Source organism: Phocoena phocoena, chromosome 3 (assembly GCF_963924675.1).
Source record: "Phocoena phocoena chromosome 3, mPhoPho1.1, whole genome shotgun sequence".
Lineage (NCBI taxonomy): Eukaryota > Metazoa > Chordata > Mammalia > Artiodactyla > Phocoenidae > Phocoena > Phocoena phocoena.
The window spans coordinates 161905992-161932436 of NC_089221.1; the positions used below are offsets into that span (position 1 = coordinate 161905992).

General features: G+C 53.7%; 1 protein-coding gene across 1 annotated transcript in view; it reads right to left on the reverse strand.

Moving 5' to 3' along the window:
- ELL (elongation factor for RNA polymerase II) overlaps nt 1–26445 on the reverse strand; it is an 83572-nt gene that overhangs the window by 19780 nt on the left and 37347 nt on the right. The window contains exons 2-5 of the mRNA XM_065874666.1: nt 11322–11369; nt 4484–4605; nt 3945–4108; nt 1507–1781 (exon numbers count right to left, since the gene is read on the reverse strand). Coding sequence (XP_065730738.1) covers nt 1507–1781; nt 3945–4108; nt 4484–4605; nt 11322–11369 — 609 coding nt within the window. The remainder of the gene's footprint in view (nt 1–1506; nt 1782–3944; nt 4109–4483; nt 4606–11321; nt 11370–26445) is intronic.

Consider the following 26445-nt stretch of genomic DNA (forward strand, 5'->3'; position numbering starts at 1 on the left):
GCGTGGCTGCCGCACTTGTCTCCAGTCTTGGCTCATGTCTGATGCCTCTGTCCAGCTCCCTTCAGCCCTGCTGCGGTCACCCCGTGCTGCAGGAGGCAGCTCTGGGTGGCCCCCAGCCCAGGGAAAGGGCCTCCCACATACTTCCCCCAATTTCCCAGGGGCAAGGCCGGCACGCGACTTTCCAAGGAAACGAGCGCCCTGGGAATGTTGTTCCTGGTTCTAGAGCTTTCTGGGTGCTTTGGCAAGCCCCTTTGCCAAAGAAAACTTCTGGGCTCCAGAGCCATGCATCTGTCTTCTAATAGGCCCCGAGCCAATCCCTAAGCTTGCAGGGAGAAACAGTGCTGCTCAGTCCTTGCCAGCATGACCTCCACGTGGGGGACAGCGGCTCAGGAGGCCAAATCCGCACAAAGGCACCCAGTGAGTGGACATGGGCGCTCCTGACAGTAACATGAGTCTCTGGTGAGCACCTCAGCCCTCAGGACACAAGAGGATTCTCCTTGGGTGAAGGATGGGGGAGGCACCCTTCACCTGCTCGCTCTGTGGATGGGGCCCAGCCCCTGCCCAGACCTGCATCTGCGCCTTGGAATGCAGGGGAATGTCACAGAGGCCTCTCTTCCCTCTTCACCCGTTCCCTTTGCCCTGAACTCTCGGGGGGTAATGGGTAACACAGGGACCCCAGCCAGAGCACGGGGGGATGCGAGCCATGCCGACATCCTCCCAACAAACGTGCTATGTGGTCACAGCAGCCTTGGACTGCACTGGGGATGGGGAAGAGAAGTGCCCAGAGGCCTGCTGAAGAACTCGGTAAATCTGAAACTCATCCTCAGACATAGCTACTGATGGTCACGGCGTGTACGTTCTGCTACAGGAGGCACCATCCAAGTGCCCAGAGTACCTGAGGCAGGGCCACGCCTCCTCCTCAGGATGCTGGCGTGACTGCCGCTGGCTGTGCCATCCCCACAGCGCTCTGAGGTGGCCCATCCCCACTTCATGGCAAAGTGGTATCCACACGGCCCAGCTGATGTGGTGAAGCCGGAGCGAGCCACTCGCCTTCTCAGGGGTCCTCAAGTTGCCTCCTCTCGGGCAGGGCCTCAGGAAGGTGCTGGGGCCACCGCCCTTGCCCCAAAGCCCCGGCTGCTTAAGAGCAGGTTCCACCTGCTGGCACCACGTTCCTGCCCGCTTAGCTCCTGACCCCAAGAGAGGTGCTGTGGTCATGCCCCAGTCGCAAATGGAAGCCTGAGGGTCCAGACGTGAAGCCGCTTGCCTGGAGCCACAACTGATGAGCAACAAGGAGGCCCTTGCTGTCTGACTGTGAAGCCCGAGCTCTTGCTAACTCACGCTTGCGGGTTCCTCAGACTTCGTTCAATTCTAAAAACCGTGTGCGCCTGGAGTCTTGGATCCCCTGTGCTATGCGCACTGCCTGTGTGTCCGCAGCTGGTAAGGAGGAGGGCCCTGGACAGTGAGTGCCACATGCGCAGCCCAGGCCAGCCCAGGGCAAGCACGCACCTGCTGGAGGAGGCCGTCCAGCGCGTCCTTGTCCGCCTGGGCCAGGCCGTCCTTCTGCAGCCTCAGCAGCAGCTCGGCCTTCCGGTAGGGCCTCAGCGCCAGGAGGTGCAGCACCCGATCACGGAAGGGCCTCTGAGACACCCCGCTGCCCCCGCTAACGCTGCCAGCGCTGGTCTTCTTGATGGCGCTTGCCAGGTTGATGGGGGTCGCCCGCTTCCGGGAGGGCACAGCATCCACTGCCCCCGGGGCCGGTTTCCGAAACTGAACCTTTTTGCCTGCAACAAGAGCCAGCCATTAGGGACTGGAAGGGGTGAGGGAGTGGCCACCGTGTCCCCCTGCCTGGGGCCGACGCCAAGTTCCTGAGCGAGCTCGTGGACACCCGTGGATGGCCGATGGCCGACAGCCCCAAGCTCTCACTAAGCCCAAGAGGAAGGCAATTCAAGCCTCGTCCAGCCCCACCTGCTCAGTGGGGCCCTTGGGCGGCCGAGACTGCCACCTGCTGACCACAAACAGCTCAGTGGGCACTTGCAGGGCCACACAGTCTCAGAAGCGGGAGCTACAGGAAAGAGAAGCGGGCTTAGAGCCTTAACTGACTTCATCATGGGCAGCCTACATCCTGGGGACCCAAAACACCTGACCCATATGGGGAGAGGGGGCTGATGTTAACAAGGGAGTCCCATAACTGCCAGAGGCAGGCACCCAGGGACGGAACTCCACAGCAATATGCTGGTCCCACAGGATCCGTCATTCTTTTTTATGAAAAAGGAGAAGGAAAATAAAGGCGTCAGGGCCACTTGGGCAGCTGCTCTAGAGACCCCAGGGTGTGAGCAGCTCCCCAGCTGTGGCCCTGGCAAGTGCTCCTTGGGCAGACCTGGCTGTGCTTGGAGGCCTGGGGGCAGCAGGCCGATCCCCCACCCTCTTGCTGCAAACAGAGACGTACAAGGGGATCCTCCACGGAGCCTCCAGCACTGCTCTCGAGGGAGGCTGCTTCCACTCCTAAGTCATTAACTCCACCTTGGACGGCGCTCCCGCCACTGCAGGAACGAGGACTGCTGAGCAAAGTCAGCGCACATCTTGAATCCTTGGGCCAGAAACCTCTCCACGACGACTTCCTTTTGCATGTATCCCTCAAATCTGATTTGTCAAATGAACACAGGGAAGAAGTGCTTTTAGAATCCTCAGGGCCAGACTTCGTCCCCAGAGGACCCATCTGATGGGCCGAAATGGGGTGGGTAGAGAGGCCTGACACACCCAGGACGTGCACGTCGGTGGCTTAAGAGGCCAGGACACGAGCGTTTCCACCAGAACGTAAACTACTGCAAAAACCTTCATTGTACCCGAAATGGCACCGTAACATGAATTTTGGACCAAGTTTTTGGCTAAAAGACCCACTCAAAATTTATTCAAATGTGTACAAATGTCCACATTTGCATCTTGAAGCAAAAACAGGCTCTGAAGCCCTTTTAGATTCTGGCTGGCACCTCTTGGGCAGCTTACAGCCCAGGGCCCAGGCTCCCTGGTCACTTACAGCCACATCCACTGGGGCCCAGCGCTGACAGGCAGGACAGATTCCTGCACCGTCTGGGGTTTCATTCAGAGCCAACCCCACTGCCAAGCAAGGAAAGTCGCATGCTCTTTGGAGCAATGTGAAACGCTCTTGCTTTTCCTTAAAGAAGAAAAAAACCCCCAAAGCCATCAAGTTCTCCCTTGCTGTAAGCCGTTTCACACCTCTCTCAGGGTTTTCTTGCCTGGCAACACATTCCAATGACTCCTTAACTCCATCTGCACCCAGGAGGCGGGAAGACTACAGAAAGATGACGGGGCTTTCTAAATGGATAAATAGATAGTACTCTTCTCCCTATACTTTTAATGTTGTCAGTGTCTCGACTTCACTGAAATTGTTTCCAAGCAGATGCTGAGGGGCCAGAGCCTTCCCAGTGAACAGGGATCAATGTGTTTCCTTCCTGGTCTCCACCCTACGGCCCCTCGCTGGCCCCAACACAGCAGCAGGCCGCCCGCCACAGGGTGCATCTCGTCATCTGCACCTTGCCCCGGCCACGTCGGTCTTGGGAAGGAGACATCTGGGCAGGTGAGGGCAGGGGTGGCAGCTGGAGGACAGACCGAAGCTCTGGCTTCATGTAGGGTGAGTCTCCGTGATGGGTAGAGGTCCCTGAGGCTACAGCCTGGGAGAGGAGCCCTGAGATTCAGAATGCCTGGAATTCTCGGGTCCCTTAGTCCATCTTGGGTTCAGAAGGCAGCAGATGCCACCCAGGAAGGACCTTCCATCCTGACCCAACACTGACCCAGCTCATCCTACCTCTGTCAACCCGTCACTCCTGCTCCTGGTCTGGATGGGCCCTGAGTCTCTCCTGCTCCCCCGACAGCTGCCCAGCAGGTGCAAGGCCCCCACAGGTGGAGCCCCAGGCCCTGATCCTCACCCAGGTAACGGCCTCCGGGCTTGATGACGATGGCGCCTCGACTCCGCGTCTCCTCCTCAGCCTGTGCCAGGCTCTGCCGCGCTTTCTGGTAGGAGTCGTCGGTGGCACACACCGTGATTTTGTCCTGGATGCTGCCCAGGCAGTCCAGGTGGACATCCCCATGGCTGCAAGACAAGGGGCCAGAAGCCGGGATGAGCACCTGGGATGACCAGGAGAGATGGTCACCACCCCCATATCCAAGAAATGGGGCTTGGTGCTGACTTGGGCAACAGGGTTTCTTCAAGGCACATCTTGACCCGAAAGAAACAAGGGAACCCAGGTCCCTGGGCCACAGGTGGCACGCCAGGACCTAGACCTGTGCCCTGGACACACTGTAAGGAGCCAGGGTAGCTCACTTGAGAAGGGGAAGAAGGGGCGCTGGGGCTGGAGGTGGTGGGTAAACATCTGCACAGCAGGCTGCGGCAGGGGACGCCACAGTGGAAGTCGGGGGAGGCGGGTCTGCCCACTGGGAGACCTGAGGCAGCCTGGGCAAGGCTCACCTGGAGACGTACTGCTGGATGCAGTCAAAGCTGCCCTGGGGGCTGTCACGGCCGATGTTGGAGAGGTAGAAGGAGAACGTCCGCGGCTCCGTGGGGCAGTCAGGCTGGGGGATGGAGATGTGCTGCGTGCAGAAGGGGGGACATCACCAGTAGGTCCACAGCACAGAGGGGACCACAGGATGGGCAGCACAGGACCCGGGCCCATCCCTGAAGCATGCCCCTTACAGTGGGAATGTGCAACCACATTCCCTTGAAACACACCTTTGTTTTCCCGACAGTGACAGGACCAGCGTGTCACCATGGACAGGCTGCTGGTGGGTCCTGGGTTCTCATGCAGTGGCAGGGGGGTGGGGTCCTGTGTCTGGTTTCTAAGCAGCAATGGCAACTCAGTCTGAGGAGCACAGAGCACTCAGCACACAACCAGAGGCAGGGACCCCACCCCAAGCTGGGCCATGACTCAGTTTCCCCACCAAACAGGGCTGATCTGGTTCAGGACAACCGTAAAGATGAGATGAGACAAGATGGGTGGGCGTCAGCAGCGGGCAGGGCATGCTGAGAGGTCGAGATGTCCTGACCCGCACTCCTACTTAGCAACGCCCTCTCCACCTCCTCCAGGCCAAACACTGACTCCACCTGGGTGTCTGTGAATAAGGCAGGCACGGGCCCCGAGGGGCTCACAGAGGGGCAGCACTTGCCCCCAATCAACCATGACAGGGGATGCGTGTGCCATGGTTTATGTAACCCCAACTTCAGAGAGCACCATTGTAGCCTAGCGAGGCAAAGCCACAGCCGCCAGAAAGAACAGACAGACGGCCTGCCTGAGAGACAGACAGACAGCACTAGTCCTGGCCAAAGTGCAGGGCTCAGCGTAGGCAGGACATCCAAAGGCCACTTTATTCCAGGCCGACCCTCTGGCCCCATGCCCACACTGGGTGAAGGCCAGCAGCTGCTGAAAAACACAGACAGGAAAACCTGACATTCCAGCTGCCAGCCCCTGTGCAGGCAGTGGAAGGGCCTCCAGAACCCGTCACCAGAGGTGACCAGCCTTAAAGTAATCCCTGGGCTTGAGCACAGGAGCTCATCACAGCTAGGCAGACACACAAGGTGGGGTCACAGGTGGTCAGCAAGAAGGGGCAGCAGGCCTCGTTCCTGGGCCGTCGCACCAGCCCAGCAGGCCAGGGCGAGCGCGTCTCCTCTTTGGTTGTGTGAGGACGCTAACGCACCTCACCAGCACTGGACAGAATGCGGCTCAGGGCTGAACCCCTGCCCTGTGCCCAGCCGTCACGTGTGACTGCAGGCAGCTCAGCCTGTCTGAGCCTTGTCCGTGAGAGCAAGGACACGGCAGCTTGGGCCACAGGGAGGGAGGCGGCTCCCCTGCCCCAGCCCTCAGGGTGGTGTGTAGACCCATGAGGGAAGCTGGGAGGTCACACAGCCCAGGGCTGGCTCAAAATGCTGCAGGACCCCCTCAATGCACAGCCAGTCCCTGCTCCAAAGAGAGGCCCCCGCTGTGCACACTGAGAGCCAAGGCGTCACAGAGTGGCTCCCAGGCACAGCCGCTCAGGGCAGGAAGAGCCTGGCCTGGGGGAGAGGGACAGTCCGCACCAGCCGTCCAAGGACTGCAAATGACCTTGGGCCAATGATGATCCCTGTCCCCCACGTCCCCGCCAGGATGAATGCTGCCCAGGAGAAAGGCTGCCCCATTGGCCCAGCTCCACCCGGCCACCCAGCTGGGGTCTGTCCAGCACTCCCTCCTGGCCCTCCAGCATGATCCTGTCAATGCAGTTCGGGGGCAGGGCCCCCCCAGGACACACACCCAGTGGCAGGTGAGGCCAAAGTCCATGCAGGAGACCAGCAGGGTGGCAATACCAGGTCGGCCCTGGCCAGCCACGCAGGCCCTAAATCTCAACACAGACACCTGTTTCTTTATGAGGGTCAAAAAGAGATGGAGCAGCTCACACTCAGCATCTAAAAAATTCAAACCCAGACTGCCTGCTATCACTCACCTCGGGCAGGAAAACACACATGCACACACACACACACACACGCGCGCGCGCACACACACACACACGCTCCAGTGCGTGTGCAGCATCTCGTCCAGCACTAGCAGCCCCCCTGTGTTGTCTGCTCGTCCCTTTGCAGATGTGACTTTTGTTCTCCACTATAGAAGTAACTGAAAACCCAGCACTCAGATGCCTCTGAGGGTCACTGTAGGAGATGCACCCGCAGCCAGGTACACACTGATGCAGTCGCCCAGAATGTGGCAGGAAGACTGTGCACCACGAAGTCAGAAAACTCAAAAGGCACTTCCGATGGAGCCTGAACCCCAACACGGGTGGCTCTTCCTCCATCCTGACCTTGATCCTCTCCCCTCGCCACATCCCGGCTCTGGCAGAGACCAGGCCTCCCCAGGTGGCATTTTTCCATCTCAGTCTGCTCAAAGGGCAGTGGCTGCCATGGCTGCCACAGTCCCCATCAGGCTATCGCCCCTACGAGGAAAGGAGAGGGTACGCACAGCACAAGTCCTGATGCAACCGTGCTTCTCTCTGGGCAGGGGTGTGGTGGAACCTTCAGTGTGATCCTTTTACCCTGTGAGAACCTTTTCCACATGGGTATGTATGGCCACTTCCAAAATCCTGGAGGCGGGGGCACAGCACAGAGCCCAGAGGAGGGTCTGTGCAGCTACTGGGGCTGCAGGACGGTGGGAAGGGGAGCTTGCTTGGAGCCTGGCACTGGAGGCTCTTGAAGCCCCAGGCCCTTCCCAGCTCTGTGGCACCACCCCCTATGGAATCCTCTGGTTAACAGGCTGTTTTGCTGCTGGTTAATGATGCTGGTTAATGGCTACCAGTCACTGGAAACCAGCAGGGAAACCAGCCAGCTGGGCACGAATGGCTCAGGAATGCGCAGCTTTCTCTGTGACAGCGGAGAGCTCGACACATTTTCTGAAACTTGGGCCCCGCTTAGCAGTACGTGTGCCTTCTGGACCAGGTCTCAGCTGCCACGTGGCCCTCAGCTGGCCCGAGCATGGCAGGTTTGGGTGCATCTGATGTTAGCCCCAACTCCTGGTTATGGGGAGGCAGAGGGAGTTGCCATGTGTCTGTGTGCACAGACGAACAGATGGACCTGGAGCAACAAACAGCCTTGTCCCATCCCAAATGGTCCTGGGCACCTGAGGGACTGACATCCGCCTCTGAGGCCTAAGGCCCAAGAGGGCGTGTTGGTTCCGCTGCGAGTAGGTCGAGTCCCTGCCAGAGCCCTTAAATCAACCCCCTTTGAAATCTGTCCCACGTCAGGCCGGCAGCCCTCCCCCAGACCTGCGGGGCCTGGCCTGTCTGCGGTGCAGGTGGGAGCTTCAACGAGACAAATCAAGTCCCGAGCTGGGTGGGGGATAAATGGTGGGGAGCACTTGGTATTCCAGTCAGGTAAGAACAAGACAAAACAGGCACACACAGGAACCAAACTGAGGAGCCAGGCTCTCTCCAGCCAGAGGGGTTTTCAGAGAACGTTTGTTTTCATTATCTTTCTTTTCCAGGGAACCCTCAGAATAAAGTATATTTTGGGTAAAGAGTTACTACTGCACAGCTAAATACAACTCCTAAGCGTTGTAGTGGCCTCTTCCGCCCACTGGGAGGCTAGCTTCCTCAACCCCAGACCCAGGGCGCTTTCTAAGCACCTATTTCCTTTTCGAGAGCCACTCCCCGCACGCTGTGGGCCCTGGGAAGCGGGAGTGCACAACGCCCGCCCACCTGCCCGCCCCTTCCCGGGCTTTCCATCCCTGTGACCCAGCAACAAGCACCCCTGTGGCTCAATCTTGCACACATCCCTGATGATTCCCGCGGAGTTGGCTCCTAGATCACAGAGACACCAGTCAAGGGCCCTCGACAAGTGCCACCAAACCTCATTCTGTGAACTGCCATTTGGGTTCCTGCTGCAGCACGTGCAAATGCCTTCAACAGCCCTGGATGCCAACCCTACTTCCCTTTCTTTCTTTTTTCATCAACTGAAGAGTGCCGGGCTGCAGCCGGCCAAGTGGGGCTTTCTTTTCCCCTCTGCCGCCTGACACTTCACCAGCTGTCAGGGGCTGACAACTTAGAAGTGACCCCTGATGGCAGAGGGGCCCAGGTCAGCCAGCTCAGTGTCTGTGAGAGGGCAGAGAACACACACGTACACGGCAAATGAAACAAAGGTGGGCATTTTGCTCTGAAGACAATGCCCTAGATGCCCTAGATCACGGACGTGCTACAGGTGGGGCCAGGCTCTCTGGGGAAACTGGCAATGCCATACAGTCGCCCCAAGGAACCAGCCAACACCGGGGCCCAGCCGCACAGCACCCAGCCCTTGTGGCGCTCACAGCACAGGCGGGGAGGTGGCTGGACTGGATGTGACTCCCAACCCAGGAGTTGAGTGACACCGAGACCCTATGCCAGCTGTACTGCATTCACATCAGGTGGGGATTAGCACCAGGAACTGAGTGAGCGGGTTCTGGACTGCAGGGAGGACTCTGGTTCTCCTAAGGCCATGTTAACCTGCATACAACCCTTGAGGTGGGTGGCCCATCTCCTGGGCAGGGAGGCCAAGGGACAGAGGGAGAAGATCTGGCCAAGGTCCCTGAACTAAGGAGCAAATAGGGTCTCAATCTTCAGTCTGCCAGCTTCATGGGCCTCTGGGAAGTGGGCCCTGTCGGCCTACACGGGGTCCGGAACATCGAGTCAGCCCAAGCATCAGGAACGTTGAATGAGCCTGCCCAACTCCACCTGCCAGCCTCCTACTCCTCTATTTCTAACCTCACAGGTGGAGTGTACGGAGCGACCGGGAGAAGTGGGAGCGGAGAGCGAGGCACCCTGCCTCCTCCCCTCCTCCGCTCTGGGTGACCATGCAGGTATGGCCTGGTCAGGACAGAGTCCGCCGTGTGCCTGGCACCAGGCCACGCCTCTCACACCTGGCAGGGAGGAATGGTCACATTCCATCAATGCCCAGGAGGAGAAGGACAAGGTCCAGAGGTCATAAGGGGCAGACTTAGCACCTGATCCTTCACAGCAAGCTGGGAAAGCACCCCCCTCGTCACACAGCCCCCTCCAGCCCTCACATGGTCTCAGACAGGGAATAGCCTCTTAGTGGAGACTCATGGCCTGGCTTGCCCCGAGCTGCAGCGCAGGGCCTCCACACCCTCAGAACTTTCTAGGAACTCCATTACACATGAGAATGCCCAGAAGGAAGGAAATGTGGGCAAAGCGTAAGTCTAAAACTAAGATGTTGGGACCCCTAACTTGAATGGATGTGGCTCTTAGGTTTTGCACAGGAATTTGGGCGACACGGGGTACAACCCAGGAGAACCTCACAGCGCTTCTATGAGCAGCCACGTGGTGCCTTGCTGACTAGAAAGCATCGCTCACTGGATAAATGAACACCAATCCGTGCACTGGCTTCCTCATCTTCCCACGGCTGCTGAGGGCACAGAGTGATCATGGGCCACAAGAGGGCGCCACTGGGCCAGTCTGGCAGCAAGCCCAGCATTGACCTCCAACCCCTGGGGAAATGTCTCACGGAAGATAAAGTGGAGGCTGCAAAAGGGTGACTGGCAGAAGACTGATGGGGCCAATGAAGGTGTGGAGGAAGCCCCAGAGGAGGCACGGGGAGGCAGGGGGGGCGGGGCTGGTGTCGGGAGGAGGGCCCTGGGGCCTTTAAGGGCCTCACCGACCTTGACTGGTCTTGGGGTGATGGTCAGTTCGTGTGTTCCCCTGGCCAGGCCACAGCCCCCAAAGACTCTATGAATGGTAATCTGGGTGTGCCATGGAGGTACTCCGTAGATGCAGTGACACCCACGACCAGCGGACTTTAAGGAGATGACCCTCCATGCTCTGGGTGGGCCTCATCCAATCAGCTGAAGGCCTTAAGAAGGAAACTAAGGCCTCCCTGAGGAGGAAGAAGCTCACCTATGAACCCCAGTGCCAGCTCCTACCTGCCCCATGGAATTCAGACTCATCAGCCCCACTACCACATGAGTCAATGTCTTGCAATAAATCTCTTGGTATCAATGTATCTGCACATGCAAACACATATCTCCTCAAGGCTCCATCTCTCTGGAGCATGCCGGCTGGGACAAAACCCACAGAACCCCTGGTTCTGTAAGAAGCCAGCAGGCTGTCAGGTGGAAACTGACTTAGACACATATGGCAACTCTTCAGATTTAAAAAAAAAAAAAAAAAGACTTGCAATGAAGACTAGAAGAAAAACTAAAGTGTTCTCAAGCACCTTTGGTAGGTGGACGATATGGGGGTCCTAAGACCTGGGGGGGTAAGGATTATAGACAACCCACCCTTTCTTCCATTCCCCAATTTTTCTGTAAGATGGTTATTTAGAATCAAATACCTTTCACGAAAAAATGGGAATGTTGAGTTTCTATAACTCCCCTGCCCAGTACCAAAAGCCAGACAAACACCCATGGTCCCAGGTCTACCAACAGAGACAAGCGTCCCACCCTGGGGGGGCACAGTTCCAGGCTTGCTTGGGCTCTGGGGCCATAGTTTTGAATCAGCACAGAGATCAAGTCAGAACAGGGGTTTGGCGGCTACAGGAAGGAAGTGGGAGAGACTGAAGAGCCACTGGACAGGAGAGCTGCCTTCAGGCCACAGATGGCCTGTTGGTGTGGCCCCAGCCACAGGACCAGCCTGGAGGCAACCAGAGGCAGACCTTGACTCAGCATAGGGCCCAGCCTGGCACAAAGGTGGATGGGGCCAAAACACTGCTCCCAGCCGGCTGCTGTGCCCAGCAAGCCCTAACAGGGCAGGGAGCACACCAGTTCCACAATTCTAAATATGATTAAGACCAAAAAAAGACTCACCCCCTGACTTCCTTGAAATCGGATCGAAGGTCTCAGTGAAACAGAGTCCTGCAAAAAAGCAAGATGGAAAAATGTCAATAAAGATATCTGGAAATCCAAAGACTCCCTTCCCAGTCATACAAGGAGCCAGATAAGGACAGTGTTTTCAGGAGGGGTGAAATAAAACCCACACATGTTGAAAATTACAGGAAAGGTTACTGGAGCAGGGTTTTGAAGGATCAATAGGAGTTCCTCAGATGGCACAGGGGCCAGGGCTGAAGGTACACATGAGAGGCAAGAGTGAAGATACAGGCAATGGGCAGCCCCCTTTCACCATTCTCCCAAAACCAACAACAGCCCAGGTCATCCTGCCTCAGAAACACCCCACTGGAAAGGAATCGGGGTGGGTGAGCACCACCAGCCAGGAGGCAGGCTGGTGAGGTGACGCCCTGCCCCCCAACACCCTGGCAGGACAGAGCCCAATGCCTGCCCAGCTCCCACGTCACAGCTTCAGAGCAGCTTGTCACTGCACTTGGAGTGGCGGAATTTCCAAATGTCACAAGAAAAAATACACCAAAAAACTCAAAATAATTTAAGCTTTAGCTATTCAGAGATCAGCCTTCTGGCGGAATTTTAGAAAGAACACGGATCCAGATGGAGGGTCGCACCTCTTTTTCTCATCTATCTTGGGGCTCTCAGCACCCACCTTCTGTGTAGCAGACATCACCCGACAGGGTGGTGCTGGTTTGTCACCACAACCCCTTCCCTCTACCCCCAAACCCACAGGGCCCAAATTGGCCTCTGTGCCCACTGTCCTCTCCAGTTCCTCCACAGGGTGCCAAAGTCTTGGGCTCTTCCACCTCCATCAGAGCCCACCTCTCAGGTCTCCACCCTAGCGCCCCCTAGAAGGAGGGGAGGCTCTCCCACCTGGGCCCCCCCACGTCTCCCTCAGAGCATCTGGAGTGGCTACCTGTCTGCTCCCCACCCAGAATGTCAGGCCCACCGCAAGCCCTGGGTGGGTAGAGGAGCTACATACATGTGGGGAGAACCAACCAATGGGCAGACTGGCATCTTGGTGCCCGTGACCCCGTCACCAACTGGGCCAAGGGCTGTAGGCATGTGAGGGAGACAGGGCTCAGCCAGCTTGGACCCTGTGGGCCACACACTCACCCCACTTTGCTTACCAGGAGCCTCCCCTTTTGCCAAGGATCTCCAAGGACTCTGCCATTTGGAGCAGACCTGAGAGGTCACACGGAGCTCCAGCACTTACCTCCATGGGATCTGAGCCCCCAGAAACCACCCCACACTTCTAAAGCACAACACTCCTCACCGCCAGGCTGGCAGATATGGGAGGTCCTCCAGCCCCTTGTGCTGCTCCAGCCCCTGCAGGCACAAGGGCCACCGTGCTGCTGAGACAGGGGCCAGGCTCCCTTCAAAGCAGGCTCAGGACCAGATGACCCATCCCGCAAACCACAACCAGACCACTGCCTGGGCTGCTGTTCAGAGTACTAGAGGAGCAGCACCGGTGGGGGCCCCGCCTAGCTGGGCCCCTGCAGATGCAACATTTAAGTGGCCTCTGCTTGGAAATGGGTTAAAGACAGAGATCAAAAAGAAGACCTGCAGGTGGCCAATAAGCACGGCAGAAGCCCTTACTCATCAGTGAGGAAGAGACGGCACAGGCACCTACTGGGCTAGCTAAAAGAAAAAAGACAACACCCCAGAACCCTCGTCCCTTACTGGTGGGAACATACAAGGTGCTGTAGAAAAGTTTGGCAGTTTCTTAAAAGGCTAAACACAGAGTTACCACACGACACAGCAATTCCATTCCTAGGGATATACCCAAGAGAAATGAAAATATATGTCTGCACAAAAAACATACATAAATGTACATAGCAGAATTACTCTTACTATTCAAAAAATAGCCAACAACCCAAATGTCCATCAGTTGGTGGACAGAGAAACAACAGACTACTACCCAGAAATAAAAGGAAACGAACTCCTGATGGACACAACGTGGACAAACCTCAAAGCCACCAGCTAAGTGAGAGTAGCCCAACATATGACACCACACGATGGATGATTCCATCTATATAAAGTTCCAGAAAAGGCAAAACTAAAGATCAGTGAGTGCCTGGAAGTGGGGAGTGGCTGCAGAAGGGCTGGAGGGAACTTCTTGGGGAGAACATTAACACTCACTGACTATACACCTAAACTGGGGAAGTTCTATGGGTTACAAATGATGCCTCCATAATGCTGTGACCTGCCCTAGGGCATACAGAGGGTCTTTCTCTGAAGACTCGTGTGGGCTTTGAGGAACACCACCTGAACATGGGGAGAGACTCCCGTCTGTTAACCCTTTTCAGTGCAAGAGTGATATAAAGTGGGTGGAAGGGAAACAGCAGAACACACAAGAACACAGCAAAGACAGCGTCAAGGTAAAGCCACCCTGTCGGTCGTTATTACGGAGCTCTCTACTGACATCACCTGATCATGAAAGCTAGGAAGTCAGGGTGTTCTTGACCAGGGAACAGCAAGTGCAAAGCCCAGAGCAGAGACGTGGGACACCATGGTAGTAAAGAGCATGCAGGACTTGGTTCTCATGCCCCCAGGTCTCTCGGTCCAGACCTCTATGCAAGACTCAGCTCGGGGCTAACCACAGCACCATGTGTGTCTGTCATCCACACACAGCAAAGCCTCTGTGTTCCAGGGGCTTGGGGGACAAGGGCCATGACGTCAGCAATGACGCGAGCCCGGATTTAGGTAGCGAAGGAGAGGAACTAAGAAGGGTGCACCTTCCCTTGGAGGATGGAGAAGAGACTCCATCAGGGCAGCCCCCCTGGTGCCTGGCTGACTCGATGGTGTGGTGGGCCATCCAACCCCTGGATCACACACTCCCTGTGGGCCATCTAGTGAAGCATTTAACTGGCCTAGTTGTCAAGCAAGTTATTTGGGAGACTCCTTTCTCACAAAGTCATTCAGTTCCCAAGGGCACCAAGAATAAGACTTTATACTGTAGAGCAGTTAGCCAAGAGGTCTAAAATCCCAAGCTTCCTCCACTATGCCAGGAGGGCTGGCTTCAAGTGTGTGTCCCCTGACTTTCATGCCGCCTGACTTTCATCACAGAACCAGGGTCCGGGCCACATGGGTTCTTGTGGTGTCTCCTCCCTCCAGTAGGAGGATCAGGCCAGGTCCTTCTCATCAACAACAGAGCAATTCACTCATACCACTGTGCGCACGTGCGTGCATACGCACACGCGTGCGCACACACGTGTAGGTGATGGGCCACCTGTCCATCGTTATTAGCAAAAAAGACACCAAGCCAAGACCTGTCTAAATTCCACCAGCCCCTGTGCCGGCAGAGGGGACAAGAGCCCCCATTTGGAAGACTTTGGAACAAAGAGAGGAGCCAATGACACTTGGTCAATGACTGAGGTGTATTCTTTTTTCTTCTTTTCCATTTTTTTGGGTCACGCTCCACGGCTTATGGGATCTTAGTTCCCTGACCAAAGATGGAACCCGCACCCTCGGCAGTGAAAGCAGAGAGTCCTAATCACTGGACCGCCAGGGACTTCCCCTGAGGTACGTTCGTTTGTTTGTTTTATAAATTTACTTATTTATTTTATTTATTTATTTTTGGCTGCGTTGTATCTTTGTTGCTGTGCGCGGGCTTTCTCTAGTTGCGGCGAGCGGGGGCTACTCTTCGTTGTGGTGCACGGGCTTCTCATTGCAGTGGCTTCTCTTGTTGCAGAGCATGGGCTCCAGGCGTGCAGGCTTCAGTAGTGTGGCACGTGGGCTCAATAGCTGTAGCTCACGGGCTCTAGATCGAAGGATCAGTAGTTGTGGCGCACGGGCTTAGTTGCTCCATGGCTGTTTGTTTACTGACTGACTGACTGGCTGCACCTTGCAGCTTGTGGGATCTTAGTTCCCTGACCAAGGATTGACCCCGGGCCCTCAGCAGTGAAAGCACAGAGTCTAAACCATTGGACCGCCAGGGAAGTCCCTCCCCTGAGGTGTATTCTAATGGCACTCAGCCCATGCTGCCGAACAGCTGGCGGCCAAGAGCAGTCAAAAGCACATCTGCTGGCACCAGAGGGCCCACCCTCAGTGATCTGGGTTAATGCAGCTGCCTAAGCTGGCTGTGGCTCTCACCCATCAGTTTTCCTCTGTCCTGGGGGCAACAGCCTTGATCCTTTCTGCAGACCTTTCCACATGGGGTGCCTGTAGGTAAGCTGCCTGCTCACCACTGTGTCCCCCGCATCCGGTTTCCAGGAGGAAACACAGGCACTGGCCAGGGCACCTCTCCAAGGGCTGCAGGAGTCTCTGATTTTGGAGTGTCCTGCACACTGGCATGTGACCATCCCACCTGTCACAGACTCCCAGCTTGGAGGCCCAATAACATTTTAATGAAGCACAACAAAATTAAAATTTTTACAAGAAGGTTTAAGAAAAGAGAATCCTCTAAAGCGTTCTAAAATGTACTTAAAAACTACTTGTGCGTCTTCAACATCCACCAAAGTGGCCTTTGGCACATACTGTTTTGTTGTGGCGCAGGGGCTACTTGAAATGGAGATCTGTTTTAGATCGAAACAGAAGTTTTCAGGTGCTTACTGTGAAGCAAAAATACTTTATTTGAATTACTCAAAGTGCATCCAGCCCTGTCACCTCCAAGAAACTATCGGAAGGAAGCTGGTCACGTGATAAACTCATCGGCTCTCTCCCTTCCTTCTGAGTCAGGTTCAAAGTGGGGCAGGTAGTCTGAGGGTAACCCCAAGTGCCGTGGGCCCCTCTGGAAACCCTGTCATAATGGGTCGCTCACAATGACAGAGGTGCCTCCCAGCACCTGGGGCCATGGCCCCACTTCCACCCTCTGCTGTTAAACAAGGCAGGACAGGACCATCTGGGCTAATTCCCGCTCCAACCAGCAAGCTGCAGTGGACGCCAATGGGGACCCTCACTTGGAGGTTGCTGGGTGTCCACTGGGTGCGCTCAGGACACAAGCCCCACCCATCAAAGGCCTGTGCCTGACTCCAGTGGGTGGCCACTGGGCTGGTGGGAGTAGGAGTGGCTGTGGTCTACCAGCAGCGCTGCACACCGTGCAGGTCTGATGCTGGCTGCTCCTGAAGGCTCCGGGGAAACCTGGGCAGAGCAGCCTCAAGGCCCCAGGCCGGCAACTTCCAACCTCCTGTAGGCAGGCCACACTGAAAGCCAAAGATCCAGGATCCCTGAGGAACAGCCCGCCTGCACTTCCCTTGTCTTAACAGCCTGGTAAAGGCTCAGGACCCAGAGCCATCCTGAGCAGGGGGGGCACCACGGGACCAGGGCACATGGCACCCAGGAACACATCCTGCAGGCCGCAGGCTAAGAGCTGCATTTAGGCTTGTTATTGCTAAACTCCACCACAAACCTCAAGCATCAGAGAGGGTCAAATGACTCGCCCAAACCCACACAGGGCCAGGATCCAACTCCACCTGCCACCTCCACGGTTCTCTGTGCTGGGTGGTACACACATTTGCAGCCTCCTGTTCTCTGAGCCCTTCAGGGACTTGTAGGCTGACCCCAGGAGGACACAGCCACGTCTGCTGCAGTCACCTCCAACCTTCTGTCTGAGGATTTTGGTGATTAGGCCGGTGACTCATGCCCTGCACTCCACTTAGAGGGGGCAGGCCTTTCCACCACTGGAAGGCCATGGTGGGCCACCCAAGCCCAGGAAATATTCAGTGGATGGATGGAGGGGTGAATGGACAGATAGCTGTCCCGTTGAATCTTCTCAGTTTCTTCACAAGCAGGCCCCCATGTCAGGGCCAGACAGACCACCTGGGACCAGACAAGCCATCCACTGGTGACAACTAGGGTGCTGGACAAAACACACAACGATGCTTTCAAAGTGAATGCAGGCAGCACTGGCCAGAGATGTGAAAGAAGGGAAACGGCCAAGGGAGCCTCTGGACTGCTCAGCTCACTGCCTCTAGGAACCTCTGGACCACGGGCCAGGGAGGCCGAAGGAACTGCATGCGCGGGCAGAGGCCCATGAAGGTAGGGACAGTGCAGAGGGACACCTCCTGGCACCTGCAGGGGGCCTTGAGCTGCTGCCCAGGAAGGCTTCGGGTCTCTCCCTGGGCTGGGGCCCCAAGCCCAGGAATATGGGCCAGGAGACGCCATAGACAGCCAGCCCAGAGGAGTCCTCACTGCACCACTCAGCAGTGGAGCTAAACCAGCCCTCATTTAAGGGGTTCTCTTATTCCCCTTACTAAGAAATTTCAAAAACAAGCTTCCCCAAGATCAGCTGATCCCCTGCTAACCGAACTGCCTGCCAGCAGCCAGCAGAACTGACACGCTTTAAGACAATAAAATCCAGCAGACAATCCCATGGAATCTACAACACACAGTATCCAAAACCCACAACTCTCCAGACATATGAAGCTGTAGAAAAATGTGAACCTTAACCCAGGAGAAAAATCAGTCAATGGAAACAGACCCAGAAAGGACAGAGAAGATGGAATTATCAGACAAGGGTTTCACTTTAGAGCAACTATTCTAAATTTAAAATGCTCAAGGGCTTAAAGGGAACCTTGAACTGGTGAGAAGAGGAATATGAAGTACCAGAGTCACATGGAACTTCTTGAGCTGAGAAATGCAGTATCTTGGTGAAATACTTACTGGGTGGGATTAACGTTAAACACTGTGGAAGAAAAGGTTAGTGAATCTGATGACAAAGTAATGTCAATTTACCCAAAATGAATCACACACAAAAAAATCTACAGGAAAATGAACAAAGCCTTGGTGAGCCCGGCTGCGTGTCTGAAGACTGTGGGAGGTGAGGAAGGCCAGCCCGTGGCCCTAGACGGTGGGAAATCCAGGCGTGGGAAGCACGAGGGGAGGAGTATTACCACGGGCGCCCAAGGCCAGTCTGTGTGAGTAGGAACACGGAAAAGCCGAAGTAGTGCCCGGACATGGGGAAGACGTCCAGATGTCTCACCGTGGCAATGAGCACCGCAAGGCTGCGTGGGACGTTCTGGAACCTTGCCATGGAGTGCTGCGTAGATGGCGGTGCGGGGCCATGGCCCAGAAACGTATGTTAGGTGAAAACTGTCTTCCCACGCCGCTTGCACACTCCGACAAGAACTCTGTAGATATGCGTGTGTGCATGCATATGGGAAAATAAAAGGATTACTAAAAAAAAAAAAAAAAAAAAAGCCGTGGTGAACTGTGGGACAGTACTAAGAATTCCATTATACATGTAACTGGAATCCCAAGGGCACGATATCCAAAGAAATAATGGCCTCAAACCCCCAAATGTGGCAAATACTATAAATCCACTGACCTAAGAAGCTCCAGCAGAAAACAAAGAACCACGTGGCAACACACCATAAGCAAACAAGTGCAGCGGGCTGACTGATGCACCACAAACGGAGAAGCGCTCACGAGGCCAAATGTCAGAAACAAGCTCAGAGACCACAGAAGGACATCTTCAAAATACTGAGGACAGAACACTGCCAACCCAGAACTCCATATACAGTGAAAAGAGAAGGTCACATAAAGACTTGTTGAGACAAAGGCTGAGAGTCTGTTTGTAGCAGATCTGCCTTACAAGGAAGGTTCTGGAAGTTCTTTAGGAGGAAGGGAGAGTGACACCAGATGGACATGCACATCTGCACAGAGGATGAAGACTGTCAGGTTATGGTGAACATTTATGAACATGAAAGACCTTTTTCTCATTATGTTTCTGTAAAAGATAATTGATAGTTGAAGGCATAAATAACAATAATGAAGTGCGGGATTTGGATGTGCAACACTAAATGGGTGGCAACCAGGGGCAAGGAGGAGGAGGGGGAGATGGGAGCAGACTGTCCCAGGGTCCTGACACCATCTGACCCACTGCAGGAGATTAACTGGGAAGGCATGGTCTCCCGGTGCCAGAGCTGACCCGGACCTCCTGCACCTCAGCTCTGGGGACGTGGAGCAGGTGGACTCGCACATTTGCCGCTAGACATGCTGAACGTGCACCTCTGGCCTGGTCGGACCATTTACCCGTTCTTGCCCTCAAGGGGTACTTCCCGAGCCTCGAGGGTCCCAGGCCATGCCTCACAGAGTGGGACAGCTGGACACAGAGAGGACACCACATGGCCGTGACTGCACACGGAAGGAACAAGTAAGGGGCACAGTGCACATGGCGTAAGGAGATGAAGCGGAGATGCTGAGCTGGACTGCAGGCAGCAAGGGTGGCAGAGACAGCAGCCGTGGGTGAGAAGGCAAGGTTTTTGTTTTTTTATTTTATTGATTGATTGATTGATTGGCTGTGTTGGGTCTTTGTTGCCGCGTGCGAGCTTCCTCTAGTTGCGGTGAGTGGGGGCTACCCTTCGTTGTGGTGCATGGGCTTCTCATTGTCGTGGCTTCTCTTGTTGCAGAACACGGGCTCTAGGCGTGCAGGCTTCAGTAGCTGTGGCATGTGGGCTCAGTAGTTGTGGCTTACGGGCCTTAGAGCTCAGGCTCAGTAGTTGTGGCGCATGGGCTTAGTTGCTCCACCGCGTGTGGGATCTTCACGGACCAGGGCTCGAACCCGTGTCGCCTGCATTGGCAGGCGGATTCTTAACCACTGTGCCACCAGGGAAGCCCGAGAAGGCAAGGTTTGAGGGCAGCCGTGGTATGAGCGAGACAGGGGTCCCCCTCGGTTCGTGGGCCCTCTCAGAAAGTAGATGTGGTACCAACAGTGTCTTCTGAGCAAACAGGCAGAGGTGTCTTTATAGTAGGACCAGCGTCACCCTCCAGACCCACCCAGCCTGCCCTGGACCCCAGCAGCTAGGACGCCCCTGGTGGTGCACGGGCTGAACGTGCAAACATGGTCTTTCCTTGAGTTCTGGCTGGCTGCTCCCTGCAGGAGCTGACAGCTCACAGGATCAGGGACGCACCGCTTGTTAGGGGTACCTGCCACCCTGTTACCTCCTCTACATTTTAGGGACCAAGAGGGACTGACGGACTAGCCCGGGCAATGCCCACTTCCCTGTCTCCTCAGCAGCTTTTGGGTCAGCCCTCAGACGGTGATTAACAAGCCACCAGGTAATGGAACTTCCCATGACACACACCCCCCAGGCACAACACCACCCATCTCCATGCCTGTCACACTTGGTACATGCACGGGCTATGCCTCAGGCTGGCAGCATTACACACGACACGCTTAGTCTCTTCAGACCCTCTGAGGGCTTGTGTCGCTCACATCACACGCTCACAGGTCACGCCCTCCCCCGGGGCCAAGCTGCCCAGTGTGGCACCTCCTGAGCAGCAGGCACCGACCCCCACACCGGCCCTGTCAGCACCCCAAGTAGCAGAACACCATCCCCCATTAGCAGTGCAGGGAGGATGAAACCAGGAGCTGCTCGGGACAAGTGTCACTGCTAGTGCCATGCTCTGACTGAGAGCCCAGGGCTGAGTTGGGAGGCCTGGCAGTGGTGGGCAGTGGGGAGGCCTCAACACAGCAGGGCAGGGGCATCCGCGCCCTGAGGTCACTCAGCCCCCAGGCAGCTCCCCAATGTGGGGGGCGCAACTTGGGTGAAGAAACCTGTTTAATAAAGATGCTGATGCATGTAAGAAAAAACAGGGTGGGCACAGGGCAGTGACGGTCAGGGGAACAGGCAGGCCTGTGGGAGAAGGTGTGAATCCTGGCCCAAAACTCCTCTTCCCTAAGATGGGGCGAGGGCGAGAAGGAAGCTTACGGCTGGGATCCTCTTCTCTCTCCCCATGGAGAACACTTAAGAGGGTGAAGCAACAGGAAGTGGCTTACGAAATCCACCTCCAGGTCTAGCAACCAGTTTGTAGGAAGTGCAGTGGGTAAGGCAACAAGTTACACTTGCAGTTCTCCACTGGGTGACTCTGCCCCAGGGGACACTGGCGACACGCAGAGACATTTTAGGATGTCATGACTTGGTTGTGGGGGGCTGCTCCTGGCATCTGATGGAGGCCAGAGACTCTGCCCAACAGACTACGGTGTACAGGATGGTCCCACCACAGGGTAACCCAGCCCCAGATGTCAGTGAAGCCAAGGCCGAGAAGCCCTGAGCTAGCTGCTGCCACGTGGAAAGCAAAGAGGACAGTGACTGCCAGGGCAGAACATGGGAAATTCCTTGGGACCGATGAACTGGTTTCTTCAACAGATGAATGGCTCGAGGGGAAGAATGGAGTGCTATAAATTACCACAGACTTAACATGAATGTCGCGTGTGGCTCTGCGTGGACCCTACTTGAACTAGCCTCAGTGAAGAGCCTGTGGAGAGCCAGCAAGGGTGCTCTCAGGGAGCTGCACGGAGGCGATGTCTAAAAAACACAAGTCTGTATCTGTTGACATTCAACACAGTGATTAAAATAGCCATGGATGAAATGAAAAGATACCTGGGATCGTTTTAAAGATGCTCTAGCAAACCAAACAAACCAAAAATGGGGAAATGAGGAGGGCACAGGGAAAAGTTGAGACAAGATGGGTAAAAGCTCAGAGGGTGAGACTGACAGCCAGGGGGCAATCGTTATTCTCATCTCTGTCCCACAACCCATGCACATACTCATGTGAAAAGATTTAAAATAAAAAGTGGAACAAGATAGAAAGCCCAGAGGTAAACCCACGCACCTATGGTCAACTAATCTATGACAAAGGAGGCAAGGATATACAATGGAGAAAAGACAGTCTCTTCAATAAGTGGTGCTGGGAAAACTGGACAGCTATATGTAAAAGAATGAAATTAGAACACTCCCTAACACCATGCACAAAAATAAACTCAAAATGGATTAGAGACCTAAATGTAAGGCCAGAAACTATAAAGCTCTTAGAGGAAAACATAGGAAGAACACTCTTTGACATAAATCACAGTAAGATCTTTTTTGATCTACCTCCTAGAGTAATGGAAATAAAAACAAAAATAAACAAGTGGGACCTAATGAAACTTAAAAGCTTTTGCACAGCAAAGGAAACCATAAACAAGACGAAAAGACAACCCTCAGAATGGGAGAAAATATTTGCAAACGAATCAACAAAGGATTTATCTCCAAAAAATAAACAGCTCATGCAGCTCAATATTAAAAAAACAAACAACCCAATCCAAAAATGGGCAGAAGTCCTAAATAGACATTTCTCCAAAGAAGACATACAGATGGCCAAGAAGCACATGAAAAGCTGCTCAACATCACTAATTATTAGAGAAATGCAAATCAAAACTACAATGAGGTATCACCTCACACCAGTTAGAATGGGCTTCATCAGAAAATCTACAAACAACAAATGCTGTAGAGGGTGTGGAGAAAAGGGAACCCTCTTGCACTGTTGGTGGGAATGTATACTGATACAGCCACTATGGAGAACAGTATGGAGGTTCCTTAAAAAACTAAAAATAGAATTACCATATGATCCAGCAATCCTACTACTGGGCATATACCCAGAGAAAACCACAATTCAAAAAGACACACGCACCCCGATGTTCACTGCAGCACTGTTTACAATAGCCAGGTCATGGAAGCAACCTAAATGCCCATCGACAGACGAATGGATAAAGAAGATGTGGTACATATATACAATGGAATATTACTCAGCCATAAAAAGGAACGAAATTGGGTCATTTGTTGAGACGTGGATGGATCTGGAGACTGTCATACAGAGTGAAGTAAGTCAGAAAGAGAAAAACAAATATCGTATATTAACTCATATATGTGGAACTTAGAAAAATGGTACAGATGAACCGGTTTTCAGGGCAGAAATTGAGACACAGATGTAGAGAACAATCGTATGGACACCAAGGGGGGAAAGCCACGGTGGGGGTGTGTGTGTGTGTGTGTGATGAACTGGGCGATTGGGATTGACATGTATACACTGATGTGTATAAAACTGATGACTAATAAGAACCTGCTGTATAAAATAATTTTTAAAAATTTAAAAGTGCAGGACTTCCCTGGTGGCACAGTGGTTAGGAATCCGCCTGCCAATGCAGGGGACATGGGTTCAAGCCCTGGTCCGGGAAGATTCCCACATGCTGCGGAGCAACTAAGCCCATGAGCCACAACTACTGAGCCCGCATGCCACAACTACTGAAGCCTGTGCACCTAGAGCCCGTGCTCTGCAACAAGAGAAGCCATCGCAATGAGAAGCCCGCGCACCGCAGCAATGAGTAGCCCCCGCTCACCACAGCTAGAGAAAGCCCGTGCACAGCAACGAAGACCCAACGCAGCCATAAATAAATAAATATATATACATATTTTTTAACATCTTTATTGGAGTATAATTGCTTTACAATGGTGTGTTAGTTTCTGCTTTATAACAAAGTGAATCAGTTATACATATACATATGTTCCTGTATCTCTTCCCTCTTGCGTCTTCCTCCCTCCCACCCTCCCTATGCCACAATAATTTTTTTTTTAAGTGTACATGTACAAGACCCTCCACCCAAGGCACACTGAATGGACGGTGTGGGAGGGTGTGAGGCTGGTGAGCACAGAGCTGGTGTTTCACGTGGGGGAAAGGGCTGGAGCCAGTGGAGGTGGAAGGACCATCAAGGACGGGGCAGATCTGGACACAGTCCCAGGATGCCCACCACTGGCTGAACGTGGGGAGCATCAGTACCCAACACTGCCCCTCTCGGTCCTGAAGTGCCCACAGGGGGCAGTGGCAACTGTGCCCAGGCAGCACGCTCCTGTGGCCTGAAGCCCCCGTAACTCAGAGGTGCCTGTGGAAAGTGATGGGAGGGAAGGCTTCTGTTCCTCCTTAAAGAGTCTGTCTTTCTGATTCTACAAAGCACAAACGTAGCCCTTGAGCTGATTCTGCAGAGCTGGGATCCAACCTCTCCTGAGCAGTGCGTGGCCAGCAAAGGGGGAGGTTAGGTCCTGAGAAAAAGCCTGTCAGCCAACCTCCTGGCAACTGTCCCCCAATTTCCAGTAAAGCAGAGACGATTGGGAAATGTCTTTCAGGAATCCTCCCTGCGACTTCCTGGCATGTTCCGAGTGGGATGCTGAGACCACAGAGAGTTTAGACAGTGTCTGGGACCAAGAGGGGCCATTTGTGTGAACCACAGGCGGGTAGAAAGGCCTGGGATGCATCCCCAAATCAGTCCTGTGGGCGTGGCCAGCTCAGGGCCAAGCTGGGAAACCTGGGCGGACACACTGATAAGATTCTACCCTTACTTGATGAGGTCACAGCAGAGCAAGGGCATGGCAGGCCAGCACAGGGGCCCACAGCAGCTCCTCCCCTTGGCCGGCACAACATTCATCATTATGTGAAGGGACATGTAAAGAAAGGCAAGAAAAGGGATTCCAAGTGGCCATAAGCCAGGTGTAAATCAGGACCCACATGGTGGCCAGCACAGCAAATATTCCTATCTAAAGTCACAGAAGTGCACAGAAAGTTTAGGGAAAAAATTTTAAGACATCCTGAGGATTAGAAAAACAGATGTAAATCACCTGCAACTGGCCCTGACACCTTCCCATGCATTTGTTTGCTCTTCTTGGGTCAGCAAATAAACACGGTCAGCACCAAACGGGCCACCTTCCTTTCTGCTGCAATTCCCACATGCCCACCTGTACTCCAACTCTCCCCTCATCCCCAGCGACCTCCAATCTGTGTTCTGTCCCTATGGTTGCATCTTTTCTAGAAGGTCATATAAATGGAATCATACTGTATTAGTTTCCTGTGGCTATGTAACAAGTCACCAATAACTTGGTGGCATAAAACAACAGAAGTTTATTCTCTCAGTCCTGGAGGCCAGAAATCAGTATCCTTGGGCTGAAATCAAAGCGTCACTGGCAGGGCTGACTTCCCTCCGAAGGTTCTAGGGGAGGATCCTTCCTAGCTTCTTCCAGCTTCTGGAGGCTCCAGGCATTCCATGGCTTATGGCCGCATCACTCTAACCTCTGCCTCTGTAGTCACATCACCTTCTCTTCCTCTGCATCAAATCTCTCTCTGCTCTCTCTTAGAAGGTCACTTGTGATCACAATTAGGGCCCATAAACCCAGGATAATCCCATCTCAGAATCCTTAACTCTTTAAAATAATTTTTTCGTGGCTTTTTTTTTTTGATCTAACCATAGATTTACATTTATCATATTTTACTATTTTTTTTAACTTTTAAAAACTTTTTTTATTGAATGAAAAATTCTTTAAATTCTACAGTGCTTTACAATTTTCAGAAGTTTCACCCACATGATTTCAAATAATCCCACAATAACCCTTTTTAAAAAAATCTCCTACTCCTATACTGTCCCTCCCTGCTTCCCTCTCCCCACTGGTAACCACTAGTTTGTTCTCTGTATCTGTGAGTCTGCTTTAGAATCCTTAACTTACTCCCACCTGCAAAGTCGTTTTTTTCACATAAGGTCACATTCACAGCTTCCAGAGGTTAAGACCTGGACATCAATAGATAAGGGGGCCCTTATCCGGCTGACCACACAATACTTAGCATAATGCCTTGGAGATTCAACCACGCTACTGTCACCAGAAGTTCATTCCTTTTTACTGCTTAGTATTAACCCACCATATCATACTACAGTCTGTTCATCCATCTGCAGACTAAGTTAGGACACTGGGGTCATTTCCAGTTTGGGGAACTAATGAATCAACTGCTATACACATTCACATGCAGGTTTTTGTGCAGACACGCATTTTCATTTCACCTGATGAACCGCCAGAAGCGTGACGGCTGGGTCCGAATGGTAAGTGTATGTTTAACTTCATGAGAAATGGCCACACTGGCTTCCAGGGTGGCTGTACATTCTGCAGTCCCATCAGCAAGGAAGGAGAGTTCCACTTGCTCCCCGCCCATGTCAGGATTTAATGTTGTCAGGTTTTCTATTTTAGCCATTCTCGTAGGTGTGAAGTGGTATCTCGTGGTTTCAACTTGCACTTCCCTAATGACGTGGAATGTTCTCATGGACTAATCTGCCATTCTTGAATCTTTATGGTGAAGCTATACAAATCTCCAACGCATTTTTTAAAACTGGGTCATCTTATTATTGCATTTTGAGAGTTCTTCTTATATCCTAGATACTAGAGCTTTAGCAGATGAGTTTTACAAAGATTTTTCTCCCAGTCTGTGGCTTGTCTTTTTATTCTCTTAACAATGTCCTTCAAAAAGCAGTCCTTAATTCTATTTTGTAAAATTAATTTATTAATTAATTTATTTATTT